General features: G+C 49.9%; 1 protein-coding gene across 2 annotated transcripts; it reads right to left on the bottom strand.

Annotated features, from left to right (window-relative positions):
* Positions 1–1,043: 1,043 nt before the first annotated feature.
* Positions 1,044–8,822, bottom strand: LOC136532794 (acetate--CoA ligase CCL3-like). 2 transcript variants are annotated; one of them, XM_066525390.1, is made up of 4 exons: positions 8,493–8,822; positions 7,558–8,458; positions 2,306–2,896; positions 1,044–2,120 (listed from the first exon to the last, which is right to left on the bottom strand). In XM_066525390.1, exons 2-4 carry the CDS (start codon positions 7,801–7,803, stop codon positions 1,221–1,223), a joined length of 1,737 nt encoding a protein of 578 aa, XP_066381487.1. In that variant the 5' UTR covers positions 7,804–8,458; positions 8,493–8,822; the 3' UTR covers positions 1,044–1,220. The 2 variants fall into 2 exon arrangements, with proteins under 2 accessions (XP_066381487.1, XP_066381481.1); XM_066525384.1 differs by having other exon boundaries at positions 7,558–8,822.
* Between the last annotated feature and the right edge of the window lie 8,461 nt (positions 8,823–17,283).

Below are 17,283 nucleotides of genomic sequence, written 5' to 3'. Positions count from 1 at the left end.
AGAGATTAGTCTACTCACTCCGTTTAAAATACAGCAATTTTAGATTCAAATAAGGAGTTTGTCGAAAGACTAATCCTTCATCACTAATTAGTTAGTTCCGTTGTTACCTTGTTTATTTTTTTTTAATAAGACATAGTTTAAAAAACCATGCACGATTGATTTAGGTTATCAATTTACATTGAGTTGTTTTGGACACGATGATACTCAAAAGACATGTATGGGTGAGGTTTAAAACGTACACATGCATGAATAAGGTTGCGTGTTTAAAGTACCTTAGAGAGAATTGAGGGGCTAATAACTAATTAATATAAACGGTGCACGCAGCTGGCGTACCGTCTTGGACTCATAGTCTGAAATGACCCGCACGGCCACACATCATGTTTTTTTGTTTCGAGTGATGATCGTATGGTAGAATATGTTCTTCGGAGCGGAAGGCTCGTGTTGTCAATCTTCATGATGCGGACGAAACCACACTAAACGTCCTTGTCGGATTAGCATTGGCTCGAAATGTCGCTTTTTGCCGGACCTCTCGATGGCTCGGGGGCTTTTGGGTTTTGATTTGACGTCATGCTTAACTCGCGGTGGAGAAAATTCGTTGGAAGCAGCCAGTACTATAGCAAGGTTTGAAGAACCACTCCGGAGATAGCTCTCGTTGAACATGTCGTGGCTAGGAAAAACTCAGCATCTTCTTTATCCAAAAAAGAATTTAAAAAAATTGCAACTGGCATAGCTATCGTCTTCAACTGCCAAATTTGTCGCCGTGATTGCACATGAAAACTGGGAACTGGGAACGATCTATCTGTCGCCTTCACGGGACGAAACCTAAACCATGCGCCCTACCTGTGCCAAGACGGACGGAGAGAACATTAGCATTCGACTTCCACCAGTAGCGCGCACGCGACCGTTGGCGTTAATTCCTCTTCTCAAGAAACGTCATCTCCTCAGCATGTGTATACAAATTTATCTGATACGGGGGTGTTCGGCTGGCGAGGTTTGGGCTGATTTCGGATGATTCAATAATATTATGGGAGAGAATAAACTGAAACAAGCTAAAACAAGCAAAGACTTGATCAGCCGAACGGGGTTATATCGGATCTGATCTGAATTTCTGTTTCAGAACGATACAAGCAAAGCACTAAGTTATTACTTTAGGCATCTTCAGAAATCAGGAATTTTGTATGCACGACTTTGGCCATGACGCGCTATTCGCCCTGGATCTCTCACATCCTGCTCTTCTTCACAGGGCCGAGCTCCTTGGCCTTGGCCCTCAGCTCGTGCTTCTTGATCTTCCCCGTGGCCGTCTTGGGCAGCGGCCCGAAGATCACCGACTTGGGCACCCAGTACCCCGGCATCCTCTCCCGGCAGAACCGCATGATGTCGTTGGCCAGCGCCGCCTCGTCCGATCCATCAGCTGCTCCGTCCTTGAGCGTCACGAACGCGCACGGCGACTCGCCCCACCGCTCGTCGGCCCTGGCGACCACCGAGGCCTCGAGCACCGCCGGGTGCGTGCACACCACCTTCTCCACCTCCAGGCTGCTGATGTTCTCCCCGCCGGAGATGATCACGTCCTTCATCCGGTCCCTCACCTCGATGTACCCGTCGGGGTGCTTCACGCCGAGGTCGCCCGAGTGGTACCACCCGCCCGCGAACGCCTCCGCGTTCGCCTTGGGGTTCTTGAGGTACCCCTTCATCACGGCGTTGCCCCGCAGCACGATCTCGCCGTACGACTTGCCGTCGGCCAGGACGGGCGCCATCGTCTTCGGGTCCACGACGTCCAGGCCCTCCATCGCGATGTACCTGATCCCCTGTCGGCAGTGCAGGCGGGACCGCTCCTCCAGCGGCAGCTCGTCCCACTCGGGCTTCCACGCGCACACCGTCGAGGGGCCGTAGGTCTCTGACAGGCCGTACGTGTGCGTGACGCGGAAGCCGCGGATGGACAGCGCGGCCAGCAGGGACGGCGTCGGGGCGGCTCCGGCCACGTTGACATTGACAACGCGGGGCAGCGGCAGAAAGGTCTCGCTTGCCGGAGCATTGATCAGGTTGTTGAGGACGACAGGTGCCGCACAGAAGTGTGTCACTCCTTGCTTGGTAACGCCTTCATATATAGCTTTTGTGCTCACCTGCAAAGTGCGAAATGGTGTTTCAGAAATCATAATCACGAGAGCTCAAACGAATTGTATGCAAAGTTTTCTTGTTTTTCACCAAATAATTGAGTATATGTAGCTAAAATCAGATGCACCCTGCATAGTAAATTCATACATACATTTAGGACCAAAATGTGCTCCAGGACATATGGTTAACATACCTGGCGAAGACATATGCTTGTTCCACAGAACGCTGCCAGCGCCCAAGTATAGCACCAACCATTACAATGAAACATGGGCAGAGTCCACAAATAGACAGCCCCTTCAGGCATTCCCCACACAATAGCAACACTGAGTGCCATGAGATAAGCACCACGGTGATGCAACACAACGCCTTTTGGGCTGGAAGTAGTCCCGGAAGTGTATCCTAGGGCGATGCTCTGCCATTCATCCTTTGGTGGCTTCCAATTGAACTCCGGGTCACCAGTTTTCAGAAACTCTTCATACTCTATAACTCCCTTTCCTAGAGCATACTGTAGAGACTTTGGATCACAGGTTGGGTCACCGATGACGATCAAGATTGGAGGCCTGAAAGCCAATGTCTTCTTCTCGGCAATTATCTTTAGCGATTCTTCAGCTAGGGTGAAGAATTCTTGGTCTACCATGACAACTTCTGCCATAGAGTGTTCAAGGAGGAATGCTATTGTCTCAGCGTTTAACCGTATATTGACGCAGTTCACAACAGCTCCTGACATTGGGACACCAAAGTGAGCTTCATAGACAGCTGGGACATTAGGGGCTATCACAGCAACCTAAGGAAACCAAAACAAATCAGTCGATATCAGTCAAGCAAAATTTGTATAAAGATAATAAAGAAATGTTTCTTTCTTTAAAAATGTAAAAAGGCACTGGAATATACGGTAAGTACCCTAGGAACCACGTGACCAGAGTGTTTATGTTAGTAGCTAAATGGGTCATCCAGTTAATTTTATCAAAATTGCTTTTGTTGTAAATGTGCAGTGGCCATATATATATATATATATATATATATATATATATATATATAGTAAAAGTATATATATATAGTAAAAGTATATATATATATAGTAAAAGTATATACTGTCATTCGACAAGTTTTTTTTTCTTTGCGAGGAATCAGGAATGCCTTTTTTTCCTGCTACAAGGCTAGATTGTTTTATTTCGTAGTCGTAAGTCTCACAGAGTGACAGAGAGTCCAGTGTCATGCACAAGACAACAATAAGATAAGCTTATCATATTTTGACTAGAAACAGTAGGATTGCCGTATATCATTTTGCTGAGCAAAGCAACTAGAGTAACATCAGTTCAGGCACCTTCTAAAAGTAAGGGGTATAGCACGATTTACTAGTTGGCAAAAAAAGATGCAACATTCTGCAGCCACTTGCCTACTGATCTGGACTAAACAATTCCATTGCATCCTGCCTATGCAAACGATCTATCTGTAATAGGTAATCCAACACAAACACATATCAAGCCTGTCACTTAACTGCAGCGGTCTTCAAACAGGGAAGATCCCCTGCTTCCTAGATAACAAAAGGTAACTACTTCTGCATAGCGGAAGAGCAGGGAAACCTAACGCAGCATGATCATAACATTAATGCCTATTAAGATGCAACAGGAAGGAATTGGATGCAAATTATGGTCATATACAGCAATCAGAAAACTACCTTTTTTGTAAAAAAAAAGAAGCACTGAAGAAATAACAGAACATGGGGATAACTATTAGCTACACATAACACACCAGTTTTTTTTTTCTTCAAATTTTTTTAAAGTACAAAGACTGTATATAACTCCGCCTATGGTGGGGCGCCTTTGGTGTCACAGCATAGCAGGTCCCAAGCCCTGGTAAAGGAGGAGGGTTGTGTTAGGCGTGGCGAGCCAATGTAAAAACTTAGCCACTTAAATGGAGATGAAACCCGAAAGAAAATCGTTGGGGCGTAACCCTCTTAGCGACGCGCCATATCGGAACCCGGGTATGGTGTTAAATGGGCAAGGGCCGGGTCGTCACCCCCGTGACGCGCCGTGTCGTGATCTGGGCATGGTGTCAAGTAACCAAGGATCGGGTCGTCGCTTCCTTAGTGGCGCGCTACATCGGCGCCCGGGTGTAGTGAAAAATAAGCAAGGGTCTTCGCATCAGAGTCGACGGGTGCGAAGGGTAAGGAAGTAGTCGAACCAACTAGGATCCGTTTAGGTAGTTGGAATGTAGGGTCACTTACAGGTAAGTTAAGAGAATTAGTTGATACTGCGACTAGGAGGCGTGTAAATATATTATGCGTTCAAGAGACTAAATGGAAAGGTCAGAAGGCAAAGGAGGTGGACAATACAGGTTTCAAGCTTTGGTATACAGGGACAGTCGCGAATAGAAATGGAGTAGGAGTTTTGATTGATAAGAGCCTCAAGAATGGTGTGGTGGGAGTGAGAAGGCAAGGAGATAGGATTATCTTAGTCAAGCTTGTCGTTGGTGATATGGTCTTGAACGTAATTAGTGCGTATGCCCCCTAAGTAGGCCTCGATGAGAGTGCTAAGAGACAGTTCTGGGAAGACTTAGATGGCCTAGTTAGAGCTATACCTAGTAGTGAGAAGCTTTTTATAGGATGAGATCTTAATGGGCATGTAGGTACTACAAGCGCAGGTTTTGAGGCAGTTCATGGAGGTTTTGGGTATGGTAGTAGGAATCAGGAGGGGGAGGAAGCTCTAGACTTCGCGGTAGCTTTTGACTTGATGATAGCCAACACTTTCTTTAGAAAGAGAGAATCTCATCTAGTGACCTTCAGTAGCGGACAACACTGTAGTCAGATTGACTTTGTCCTCGCAAGAAGAAAGGACAAACGAGCATGCTTGGATTGCAAGGTGATACCAGGGGAGTGTGTTGTTTCTCAACATAAGCTTTTGGTGGCAGATTTTCGTTTTCAGATGCGTGCCCGTAGGGATAAACAAGTTAAGATTGAAAGAACAAAGTGGTAGAAACTGAAAGGGAAGACGTCAGAGGTATTTAGGGAAAGGGTTATCAAAGGGGGCTCTTGGAAGGAATAAGACGACATAAACAATATGTGGGACAAGATGGCAACCAACATTCGGAAGGTAGCCTCAGAGGTGTGTGGAGTAACCAAAGGAAGGGGACGTGAGGCTAAAGATACTTGGTGGTGGAACGAGTAAGTCCAAAGGGCTATTAAGGAGAAGAAAGAATGCTATAGACGCTTGTACCATGACAGGAGTGTGGACAACATAGAGAAGTATAAGGTGGCAAAGAAGACTGCAAAGCGAGCTATAAGTGTGGCAAAGGGTAGAGCGTACGAGGATCTTTACCAACATTTGAGTACGAAGGAAGGAGAGAAGGACATTTATAGGATGGCTAGGGTTCGTGAGAGAAAGACACGGGACTTCAACCAAGTTAAGTGCATTAAGGATGAAAGGGAGCATCTCTTGGTAAAGGAGGATGAGATCCGACATCGATGGCAAGAGTATTTTGACAAATTATTCAATGGTGAGAATATGGACACAACCTTTCAGTTGGATGACTCTTTTGATGACACCAATAGGCGCTTTGTGCGGAGAATCCAAGAGTCTGAGGTCAGAGAGGCGTTGAAAAGGATGAAAGGAGGTAAGGCGATGGGACCGGATGGTATCCCAATCGAGGTGTGGAGATGCCTCGGGGACATAGCTGTAGTATGGTTAACCAAGCTGTTCAACCATATTTTTCGATCGAACAAGATGCCTGATGAGTGGAGGAGAAGTATATTGGTACCGATCTACAAGAATAAAGGGGATATTCAAAGTTGTACAAATTACCGAGGAATTAAGTTGATGAGCCATACTATGAAGCTATGGGAGAGAGTTATCGAGCATCGCTTGAGAGCAATAACGCGGGTCTCTATGAACCAATTTGGTTTCATGCCCGGAAGGTCAACCATGGAAGCCATTTTCTTAATAAGACAAGTTATGGAGCGGTATAGGAAGAAGAAGAAGGACCTACACATGGTTTTTATTGACTTGGAGAAGGCTTATGATAAAATACCAAGGAATGTTATGTGGTGGGCGTTGGACAAACATAAAGTCCCAACGAAGTACGTCGGGCTCATTAAGGACATGTACAGCAATGTTGTGACTAGAGTTCGAACAAGTGATGGAGACACGGATGACTTCCCGATTAGGATAGGACTACATCAAGGGTCAGCTTTGAGTCCTTATTTGTTTGCTTTAGTGATGGATGAGGTCACAAGGGACATACAAGGGGACATCCCTTGGTGTATGCTTTTCGCGGACGATGTAGTGCTAGTTGATGAAAGCCGGACAGGAGTGAATCAGAAACTGGAGTTATGGCGGGAGACTTTGGAGTCCAAAGATTTTAGACTTAGTAGAACTAAAACTGAGTATATGAGATGTGACTTCGGCACTACTACTCGGGAGGAGGAAGATGTTAGTTTGGAAGGTCAAGTAGTGCCTAGGAAGGATACCTTTCGATATTTAGGATCAATGCTACAGAGGGACGGGGATATTGATGAAGATGTTAGCCATAGAATCAAAGCAGGGTGGATGAAGTGGCGGCAAGCGTCTGGTGTCCTATGTGACAAAAGGGTACCACAGAAGCTAAAAGGCAAGTTTTATAGGACGGCGATTAGACCTGCTATGTTGTATGGTGCAGAATGTTGGCCTACGAAAAGACGACATATTCAACAGCTAAGTGTCACGGAAATGCGTATGTTGCGTTGGATTTGCGGTCATACAAGAAGGGATCAAGTTCGGAACGATGATATACGTGAGAGATTAGGGGTAGCGCCAATTGAAGAAAAGCTTGTCCAACACCGGTTGAGATGGTTTGGACATGTGCAACGGAGACCTCCAGATGCACCGGTGCGTAGTGGAATCCTAAGTCAGGATAGTAACGTGAAGAGAGGCAGAGGAAGACCGAAGTTGACTTGGGTAGAGGCAATAAAAGGAGACTTGAAAGGATGGAATATACCCAAAGACTTAGCCTTAGATAGCAGTGCTTGGAAGACAGCTATTCATGTGCCTGAACCTTGATTGCTTCTGTTGGGTTTCAACTCTAGCCTATCCCCAACTTGTTTGTGACTTAAAGGCTTTGTTGTTGTTGTTGTTGTAAAGACTGTATATATCCACCTAACCACCTTGCAAAGGTAGCAATCAGGAAAAGGGCCTCCTGATTGTTGCAAATGGCTCATCTTGCATGTAAAAAGCTACTGAAATTCTAATCACTGCACACTCGAGCCCGTCCAAATCTCCATGGTAGCATAATTGAAATTAAATTATTTACTCTATTACTAGTGCAACTCATATATAATTAAAAAGTACCCAAAAGACAGTCCAGAAAGCGTCTATATGCTCGTGGGAGAAAACATCGACCTTAATAAATTACTACTGTATATATTAAAAAATGGAGAAAATAGAACCATAGAAGGAAATTGAGTAAATTCACCGTGCTTCCGTGGCCGACGGATCGGCGTGCGAGGGCGGATGCGAGGCGGCGGCAGCGGCGATAGGTGTCGGCCCAGGTGTAGCGCACGGGGCCGTGCACGACGGACGCCCTGCCCGGCTGCGCCAGCGCCGCGCGCTCGAGGAACCAGAGCGGCGTGAGCGCCGTGTAGTTGGCGTCGTTCCGCGGCAGATCGTCGATGTCCCGCTCCGGCGCCGCGGACCCGCTCACCGGCCCCATGGAGCCCATCCTCTCTCTCTCTCTCTCGCCAAGATTGTGACGAGGCGGGCACTAGATATTACCAGTCAGTGTCGAAAGTGTGATGAGAGAGAGAGAGAGAGAGAGAGAGAGAGAGAGGAGGAGACGAGGCGACGCCGCCCGGCGAGCTCACTGCCATTTATAGCTCCGAGAAGTGAGAAGTCTCGCCCTGCGCCGTGCGGGAGACTTGTACGCGAGAACGGCCGTCCGATCAGAAACGGCTGGCCTGGATCAGTCCAGCGCGGGAGGCGCCGGACTCCCACGGGTCTAGCGGAATGGGCCGGACGAGCTTTACGTGGGGACGGGCACGTGTACCGGCGTATGTGTGTCGTTGAGCTCTGTGGCGGCGGGCCCATGCTGGTCCGTGTGGCCCACATAGGTCAGTACTATTTCTCGATTTTTTTTGGGATTTTTGATAGGGGCGGGTCCATGTAATTTTTCAAGTTTAAACATATACCACCGTAATTCACCAATTTAAAGATCTATCATTATAATTATATCTCTACTTGTCCATGCCATTTTCTACGCATTCACATACATGGCCAACTGTCAGACACGTACATGTACACGAACACATACGGACTCGCCTCCTCCGTTAGATTGAGCCCGCCTGCGAGACAGAGCGGCGCCGCTCGCCCACGGCGGCCTGCACGCGAGCGGAACGGCGGCGAGCACGCGACGCGGAGAGCGCGGCGAGGGCCAGCACGTCGGCGCGGGATATGACGCTGGGGCGCTCGAGCTCCAGCGCTGTCTTGGCGTGCGCGATGGCCTTGAAGGCGTCCCCCGGGAGCGACTGGCCTCGAAGCCGTCTTGGGGGCCGACGCGTCGCACCCGCTGACGAAGCAGTCGTGAAAGAAGACACGGAGCACGCCCGCGGCAGTGGTCCGGTGCGACAGCTGCTTCTGCGACACCACATCCGTACGGATCTGCTCCGCGCTCGACCATGTCTGTAGTAGTTGGGCACCAGCTTCGCCGCGGTCACGGTCGCAGCCACGGCGAGGAGGAAGAGCGGCAAGGAACGCAGGCTGTACGGCGACAACCAAATCACCATACCAGCAGTATGTTTGCTACTTGCCACCTAGGCACGGAGCAACGATGAGTGCTGTGCCTACGGCCGCAACAAAGGATGCCAGGAGAAACTGGCCACGGTTGCCTGTGAGGGAGCAGCAAGTGGCCAGCGAGCACAGGTTTGTGGGGAGGTAGGGTGGAAGTGGCACGCGGTGCCGGCGGCCGGCTAGCACAGGGACAGCCACCGCCACTGAGCACAAGTGCAGGGGCGACACGCGGCCGGCGAGCGTGGCACTGCTCGAGCGTCCCGCCTGCACACCGCGCTCCGGGACGCCGCCACGAGGCGCCCCGCACGACCTCAACATCTCCATCTCGACGCGGGTCCAAGTGGTGTCGGCGCCAGGCGTGCTGGACGCGCTGACGTCCGCGCCGCGGTCCGACGACGCCGTGTGCTCTCCACTGCGGGGAGGAGGCGCACCGCACGGCGTGGGTGCCTGGCGGCGATGGTGGTGCTCCTCCACGCGCCGCGCAGGCCAGCACGCGTGCCAGGGACACGCTCAGGGCGCTGTACCCGCCCAGCCGCGCCGCGCTGGGAGCTGTGCAGGCGCTCTTCACGCTGGTGGTGACGGACGCGCGGCTGCATCGTAGACGCCACCGCGGGTGCTCGTCGCGCTCTCCGCTCGCGCGCTGGCTGCCGCGGGCGCTCGCCGCTGCTCCGCTCGCGCGCAGGCCGCCTGGGGCGCTCGTGGCACTCTCCACCTCGCGCGCTCGCCGCTGCTCCGCTCGCGCGCAGGCCGCCGTGGGCAAGCGCCGCCGCCGCCGCTACGCCTCGTGCGCTGGCCGCCGAGGGCGGACTCATTCTAACGGTGCAGGTGACGTCCGTCCATGTTCCCGTAGGTATACATGCCAGACAGTGGGACATATACACTGAAGGCGTAGAAAATAGCGTGGACGAGGGAGATAAAGAATTATCGATGGCAGTTCTCAGAATAGACGAATTTTAACGAAGTATCTCCAAATTTGAAAAATTATAGCTGCGTCAATAAAAAAAACTTTTTTTCCTCGGTCGACCGAAATACCCAATGCTAGTACTCCATCGAAACTTTGGAAATCTGTGGCTGAATTCTGAAAGCGAGGCATGAAATTAGCAAGCGCTCCATCGAAATCGGGCAGACGCGCCGAGCACCAGCAGCTGCTAGTCTCCAAACCCTTTAAAGGCCCCAATGCTAGAGCAGCAGCATTGCAGGCTTGCAGCAAGAAGCTGCAAGATGACTGTTGATTTTTGTCTTCGTTTCCGTGCCACTGTGCCAGCTGATGCATGACAGATGACAATCCCTGATGAAGTGGATGCCTGTGATGACCTGGTGCCGTCCTTGTGTGAGGTAAGCGATGATGCAAGCGGCGGCAAGTGGCGGCATCTACGTGCTCTGCTCTCCTGTCCTGGTTCAATGCATCAGTCGGATGCGTGTACATGCAACAAAGGAAGCGTGTCACATGTTTAGTTACTGTTAGCTTTCGCACTTACTAGAGCAACACCGTAGCATGTTCGGGAGGCCCTTATTTACGGCTGGTTGATTTAGTGTGAGAGAAAAATACTATTTTATATCGTATTTTCTGTTGTAGATGTTATTTTTAAAAAAAATTATGCAAAAAATAGGCCCAAACAGATTCGCTATCTGGATTTATATAATGAAAAGTGGGCTCTCTCTGATTTCTCGGTTGTCATAGATAGCAAGCCTCGTGCGCTCTCCATCCGTCGACTTCTCTCACGCGTTTGCCTCCCCATGAGCGCGACCCCTTCCCGCATACGTACTTCTGAGCGCGTGCGGAATCTTCCCGTCACGAGCATAGCTGAAGCCGCCGCCCTTTGCTGCCCCAGCTCATGTGTCGCCTCCTCACCTCCCTCGTCGTCGGCGCCGCCGCGCTGTCCGTCGCTGGCCTAGGTCATGTGTGTTAAAAATATATATACTTTCTCACGCTTGCCGGGAGAACCTAGAAATTACGAGAACAATTGAAATAATAATCCTTTTTATATTTAATCCTTTTTATTCAATATTTTAATAATAATCGCATCTTGATTTTTTTGTGGATCTGACCCTTTTGGTCGCGCCGGTGCCGCCGGCGCGACCAAATAACGTTGTTGCCACATGCATTGGCACAACAACACCTGTCACATTAGACAACGTTTTCGCCTTGTCGCACCACTTCTATTGGCGCGACGGTAGTGTCTTATCACGCCACCAAGAGTGGCGGGACAAGGCTCAAATTTAGAAAAATCATACCTCTTTAATACGATGTCGGATAAAGATGATTTTTATATGAAAATTGTAGATCTCGACGAGATCTACAACTTTCTAGTTTTGAGTTTTCTCAGTTGAGGATGTTAAGATGCTCAAAAAATTATATAAAATTTTAGCATCATAATAATCACGTACTATCGCTTGTCACGTTAGAAAAATAAATATAAAATTTAAGCAGTATACCCGAGTTGAAATTTAATATTATTTTTTCAAGCATCTTAACGATCTCAAAAGTAAAAAAGTGAAAACTATAAAGTTATAGATCTCATTGAGAGCTACAACTTTGTATAAAAAATATCTTGATTTGACACTATACAAAGAAGATACTATTTTTCTAATGCGACAAGCGATACGTGACTATTATGCAGCTAAAATTTTATATTTTTTAGCATCTTAACGTCCTTCAATGGAAAAACTCAAAACTAGAAAGTTGTAGATGTCGTCGAGATCTACAATTTTCATATAAAAATTATCTTCATCCGACGTCGTATCCAAGAGTTATGCTTTTTTAAGTTTGAGCCTTGTCACGCCACTTTCACTGGCGCGACACAACAATACTATCGTGCCAACGTCAGTGGCGCGATAAGGTTTTCCACATCGAAAACGTTATTTAAACGTGGTAGGTGTTGTCACACCAATGCATGTGGAACGACGGCATTATTTGGTTGCGACAGCGGCACTGGCGCGACCAAAAGTGTCAAATGCGTAAATTCTTTAGGTACGATTATTATTAAAATATGAAATAAAAAAAAGGATTAAAAAATAAAAATTCTCCTCCTTTGCACCATCGCTTGCCCGTCCCCGTGCACGTAGCACCCCTCCCCCTGCCGCGTTGCACCCCATCGCCGGTCGCGCCGCGCCACCATCCCACGTCTCGACCCTATTCACCGGCGCGCCCCTGTCCACTTCGCCCGTCGTGGCCATGGTGGGCACCATGCCACCACCACCCTGCCGCCACTAGGAGGAGGTCGTCGCCGGCCTGGACTTCATCTCCTGCGGTAGGAATGGGAGGCCAGCACACGCTGGGATGTTTGTCCTCGACATTCCCTCTAGACCTGAGCTTGCTCGTTATTGCAATCCCCAACCAGGTAGGCCATGGCTGCCAACGACGCCATGTTTGAAGTGTTTCAGGTGTTTTCAACTTATGTTTCAAGTGTTTTATCTGAATATTGCAAAAGTCGATCTGGGATGTTGCATATGTTACAATTGTAATATACGTGTCGGGGACCGAATACTAGGATACCCAAAGAGGAGGAGCTAATAACCGTCAAACGTTGATGGTTCCGAACGAACAAGAACGCGACTACACCTTTTGCCCAACGACCGAGGGTTAACTCCGCCTCATCCGACCCCTGAGGGCTAACTCCGCCTCGTCCGACCCTTGAGGGCTAGCTCCGCCTTGTCCGACCCCTGAGGGCAGGCCCCACCTCGCCCGACGTCCAGGGGCTAACCCCGCCTCGCTCGATGTTCGGGGGTAGACCCCGTCTCGCCCGACATCCTGGGGTAGGCTCCGCCTCGCTTGATGTACAGAGGCAGGCTCCGCCTCGCCCGATGTCTGAGGATAGGCTCCACCTCGCCCGATGTCCAGGGGCAGGCTCCACCTTGCTCGACGTCCGAGGGCAGGCTCCGCCTTGCCCGACGTTCGGGGGTAGGCTCCGCCTCGCCTGACTCTGAGGGTAGGCTCCGCCTCGCTCGACGTCCGGGGGTAGGCTCCGCCTCAATCGACGTCTAGGGGCAGACTCCGCCTCGTTCGACATTTATGCATTGCTCCTTCATAACTACACGCACAGATAAGGCGGGGCACTCAAGTCAACTGTAATACCGAGGACCATACCCTACATGCCTACAAGAAAGTACCATCAGGATATGACCAGACGGGCACTTTAAGCCCTTCTAGGTATGTCAGAGCCTAAACACTATTGTAGACACTGATATTTGTCCTACAGTGTTATGGGCGTCGGCATTTGCCCTCGGACACGAATTCTAATGGAAACATACGACAACCACTATGGTCTAGGAGGAAACTCATGCCATCTACAGTACGAACGTGGGGCCTCTATGCCATCTGCTCCCCGTAGGGTCACGGCTCGGCACCCTGGTGCATCGCGCCGCCCGTTGGGGCGAGATGGGATGTAACCACTTGCTAAACGAGGCCAGAGCATAGCCCTATCAGGATCAGCGAACGTGCTATCCCTAGCATCGCCTGCCGTGTCAGCAGGGTAGGCCCAAAGGAAAAGGAAGACCCGGTACCTTCGAAGGACCTTCTTTGCCTCTGTTTTTTTTTCTTTCTCCCGTCTGTAATCCCTGCTCCCCTTGATCTATAAAAGGGAGGGCATGACACCCCACTAAAGGGACGAATCAATTCCACACACATCACAACATAGAGCTGAGCAACAACCAAGCTCCCAGCGACCTTTCAACCATTCTATCAGAGACTTGGGACCTGTCCCTCTCTCGCCCATTTGTACCCCCTACTATGAACCTTTCAGTGCTAATAACATGAGCAACAGCCACAAACTAGATGTAGGAATATTCTGCCCAAACCAGTATAAATCTTGTATCTTTTAGCACACCATCCGGGCCGAACGTGTAATAAATACAAATTTACTAGTTGGTGTTTACTTAAAACACTAACAATTGGCGCGCCAGGTAGGGGACCTTTACGCGTTCCGACGTTAACATCAGGCCACGGATGGCTAGCCATGGAATCAGCTAGGTCCCAGGCACACACGTGCATTTTGATGACCTAGACTTTATCGTCATGGTGGGAGGAGAGTTGGCATTGGCTCACACCACCCTCCAACCTCTCCCCTCCATCAACCTCAACTACAGGAGGCTTGAGCACCAGCTCGGTGTCTCCTTGGAACCCTAGCTGTCCAGGGAGGACCCATGCCGCCTCACCCTCTCTCCAGAACACCTCGCACGGAGCGCTCTGACAGTGCTTCCGTTCGGTCTCCGCAACGCCGCGACGACCGTTAGCCACCTTGTGGCACAACGTATCATCCCATTCCCCATGAACAATGAGTTCATGGGGGTGATCGAACACGTCACAGAATCTCTCCATGACCTCCTCATAGAGGAGCTAGGGTCACCCTCTGGCTCTGATTCTAGCAAGAAGAGCCATCACTCCTCTTAGGAATGCTTCATGACAGGTACCCCTAAGGGACACGTCGAAAGCGTCTCCAAGGAGGAGGCCACCCCAATGAACAACCTCAGCGATGAGGCCGAGGGGGAGACAACGGCCCCACCTCGCATGAGGGTGGATCAGCTGAAAGCTCGACACCAAGAGATCAAGGAAGCATGACTCTAGCTTGAGCAGAAATGCATGGAGCTCGATCGAGAGATCGAATGCCACAGAGACGGTGGGCGCACGCGCCATGGCCCACGACGTGAACTAAAGGATCATCGCAGACGATGAAGCCCTCCCTCGCTTTGCTCGGGCAAGCTAGAACATCGCCGCTAGAGCAGCCCTGCTCCATGACCTTCCAAAGGCAGCGACGCCCGAGGACCATCGGGCCCACCATGAGATTCGCATGCTACTTGAGCGTGCGGCGGCACAGCAGGCTGAGAGTTCATTGTCTCAGTGACACGAGCTCAACGTCAGCCAACGCACGCTCTTCGAGCGGCCTGGCAGGGACATGTTGGTCCACCAGGCACCACAGGGCGGTAAGCAGCACGCTGTGGTCTCGGTGCATCAACGCCTTGGCCGTAACCACAACGCACGCAGCACTCTCGATGCTCGTAGGCGTACCCACAATGATCCAAGAAAGGGAGCCAGCCGTGGCTATCACCCTCATCATGGTGGACGTTACAACAGCGGCGAGGACTAGAGCCCGAGCCTCGGCCTACCGGGCCCTCAGGCCTTCAGCCGGTACATCCTCAACACTGCCTTCCTGCTAAGGTATAGGCCACCAACCAACGTCCCAAAGTACTTTGGGGAAACAAACCCTAGACTATGGCTCGAAGACTATCGGCTTGCCTACCAAGCCGATGGTGCGGATAATGACGACTTCATTATCCGCAATCTTCCACTGTTCTTGGCCGATTCGGCATGAGCATGGTTGGAACACCTACCGTCTAACATAATCCAGAGTTGGACGGACCTGAAGGAGATCTTTGTGGGGAACTTCTAGGGCACATACAAGCGCCCTGGGAACCCATGGGACCTCAAAAACTACCGATAGAAGGCCGATGAAACCCTCCATAGGTACATCCAACGCTTCTCCCGATAGTGCAACGAGCTACCTAACATCGTCGATGCCGATGTTATAGAAGCTTTCCTGTCCGGGACTACCTACGAGTCTTTGGTTCATAAGCTGGGACGCAAGGGCCCGTGAACCACCAAGAAACTCCTGGACATCGCCACCAGCCACACCTCAGGAGAAGACGCGGTCGGAGCGATCTTCGATTGTCTCGAGGGCAAGGCAAGGTGGGACGAGGACGTCGGTGAAGGCGCCTCCAATCATTCTGCCAAAAGGAAGAACAAGAAGTAATGGCGCGAGGACTCGCTCGTGGCTGCTGCTGACCGCAAGGGTGGTCAGAAGCCCATGGAGGGCACTCCGAACCATTTCGAAAAATTACTCGAGGGGCCGTGCCCAAACCATGCATTCTCGGTTAAGCATCTATACAAGGACTGTAGCCTAATGAGGCGGTTCTTGTTCGGAGTCTCCGACAAAGGGGAGCAGAGCAAGGACCTTGACCCTATCCTAGACGACACCGAAGGGAAGGACGGTGGCTTTTCGACACCGGATGGTTGCTTCATGATCTTCGGAGGATCGGCGGCCTACGACTCCAAATGCCGTCAGAAGGTCGTGCGCCGCGAGGTATATACAACCGAACCGGCCACACCTGCCTTCCTCCGGTGGTCTGAGTCCGCTATAACCTTCGATCAGACCGACCACCCAGAGAGCGTTCCGCATCCAGGGAGATATCCGCTCGTCCTATTTTTTTACTATTTAACCCTTTTTTTTAATAAAATTTATATTTGGCCTCCCCTGAGAGACTTAAACTCATCTTTGGACCCTGGTGGTCGGCACCATGAGTCCTGGCGTCAAGGTAACACGTCTCAACGCCACAGATCTTAGCCGAGGTGGCTGGCCATGCACAGAAGAAAATCCTACTAGCTGGTACTTCGACGCCAGAACACATAGCGCGAACTCAACGCCATACGCGACGAGGCGGACAAGGCTGGCGCCTGCTGCTCACAGCTTTTGCTGCTGCTGCTCACTATGCTGCTCACTGCTTTTGCTGCTGCTGCTCACTGCGCTGAGTTGATGCGCGCCTATTGCTGCTCACTGCGCCAGAAGACACGATGAGAGAGGGAGATGAAATGAGTGGAGCAGAGCTATCCACGCGTCGGCCAATTTCTTTTTTTTTTTCTATTATGGTATATGTACAACAGTTTACGAAGATGGATGGATCATGGATAAACGATAAAGTCCTGGTCCGGCAGCCTCCACTAATTACCTCTATTTCTACTCGAAAATATTCGTTTGCTTGGCACAAGCACATGAGTTCCATCGTCTGCCCTGTGATCTTTGCCTCTCGGTTAACGCAATCATGATATTATTTTAAGCGGTCCTATTTTTTCCCGTCCTATTTTCTACCTAGATATTGATAAGTTTTTGCCGTTGTCTTTTAAAAAGTGGACCAATAAAATAGTTGTTACTATGGTTCCGTTCGCTTCACTGAAAAAATAAACCGAAATATTGTTCCGGCTGTTTTGTTGTGAGAAAAAAAAATACTGTTCCGGCTGAAAAAACAAGCTGAAAAGTATGGATTATAAGAGAAACGAACGAGACCTATGTTATATCCATACTATTTTTCATTGTTTATCTAAATTTATCCCTAAAATTCCATGGCACACTATGATATTGTTATTAGATAGCACTACTAATTATCTGCATCAAATTCTTCTCATATAGGACAGAACATAATTCCCGCAACGACCTACGGTGTATCATCTAGTTTTTTTTAATAAAAATGATAGGTCCTAGTTTAAAAACTATTGTGTTGACGTTCGAGATACATAAAATGTGAACCTAGATCACGAAACGTGGTAGAAATGTGAAAACCAAGATCTTTTGCTGCCGCTGCCCTGTGGTAATTAACAATTGCGGATTCACGCTGAGACTGCAGTTGCGCAGTTGTAATGTTTCCCCAG

Source organism: Miscanthus floridulus, chromosome 2 (genome assembly GCF_019320115.1).
Source record: "Miscanthus floridulus cultivar M001 chromosome 2, ASM1932011v1, whole genome shotgun sequence".
NCBI lineage: Eukaryota > Viridiplantae > Streptophyta > Magnoliopsida > Poales > Poaceae > Miscanthus > Miscanthus floridulus.
This window is presented reverse-complemented; position numbering and strand designations above follow the sequence as displayed.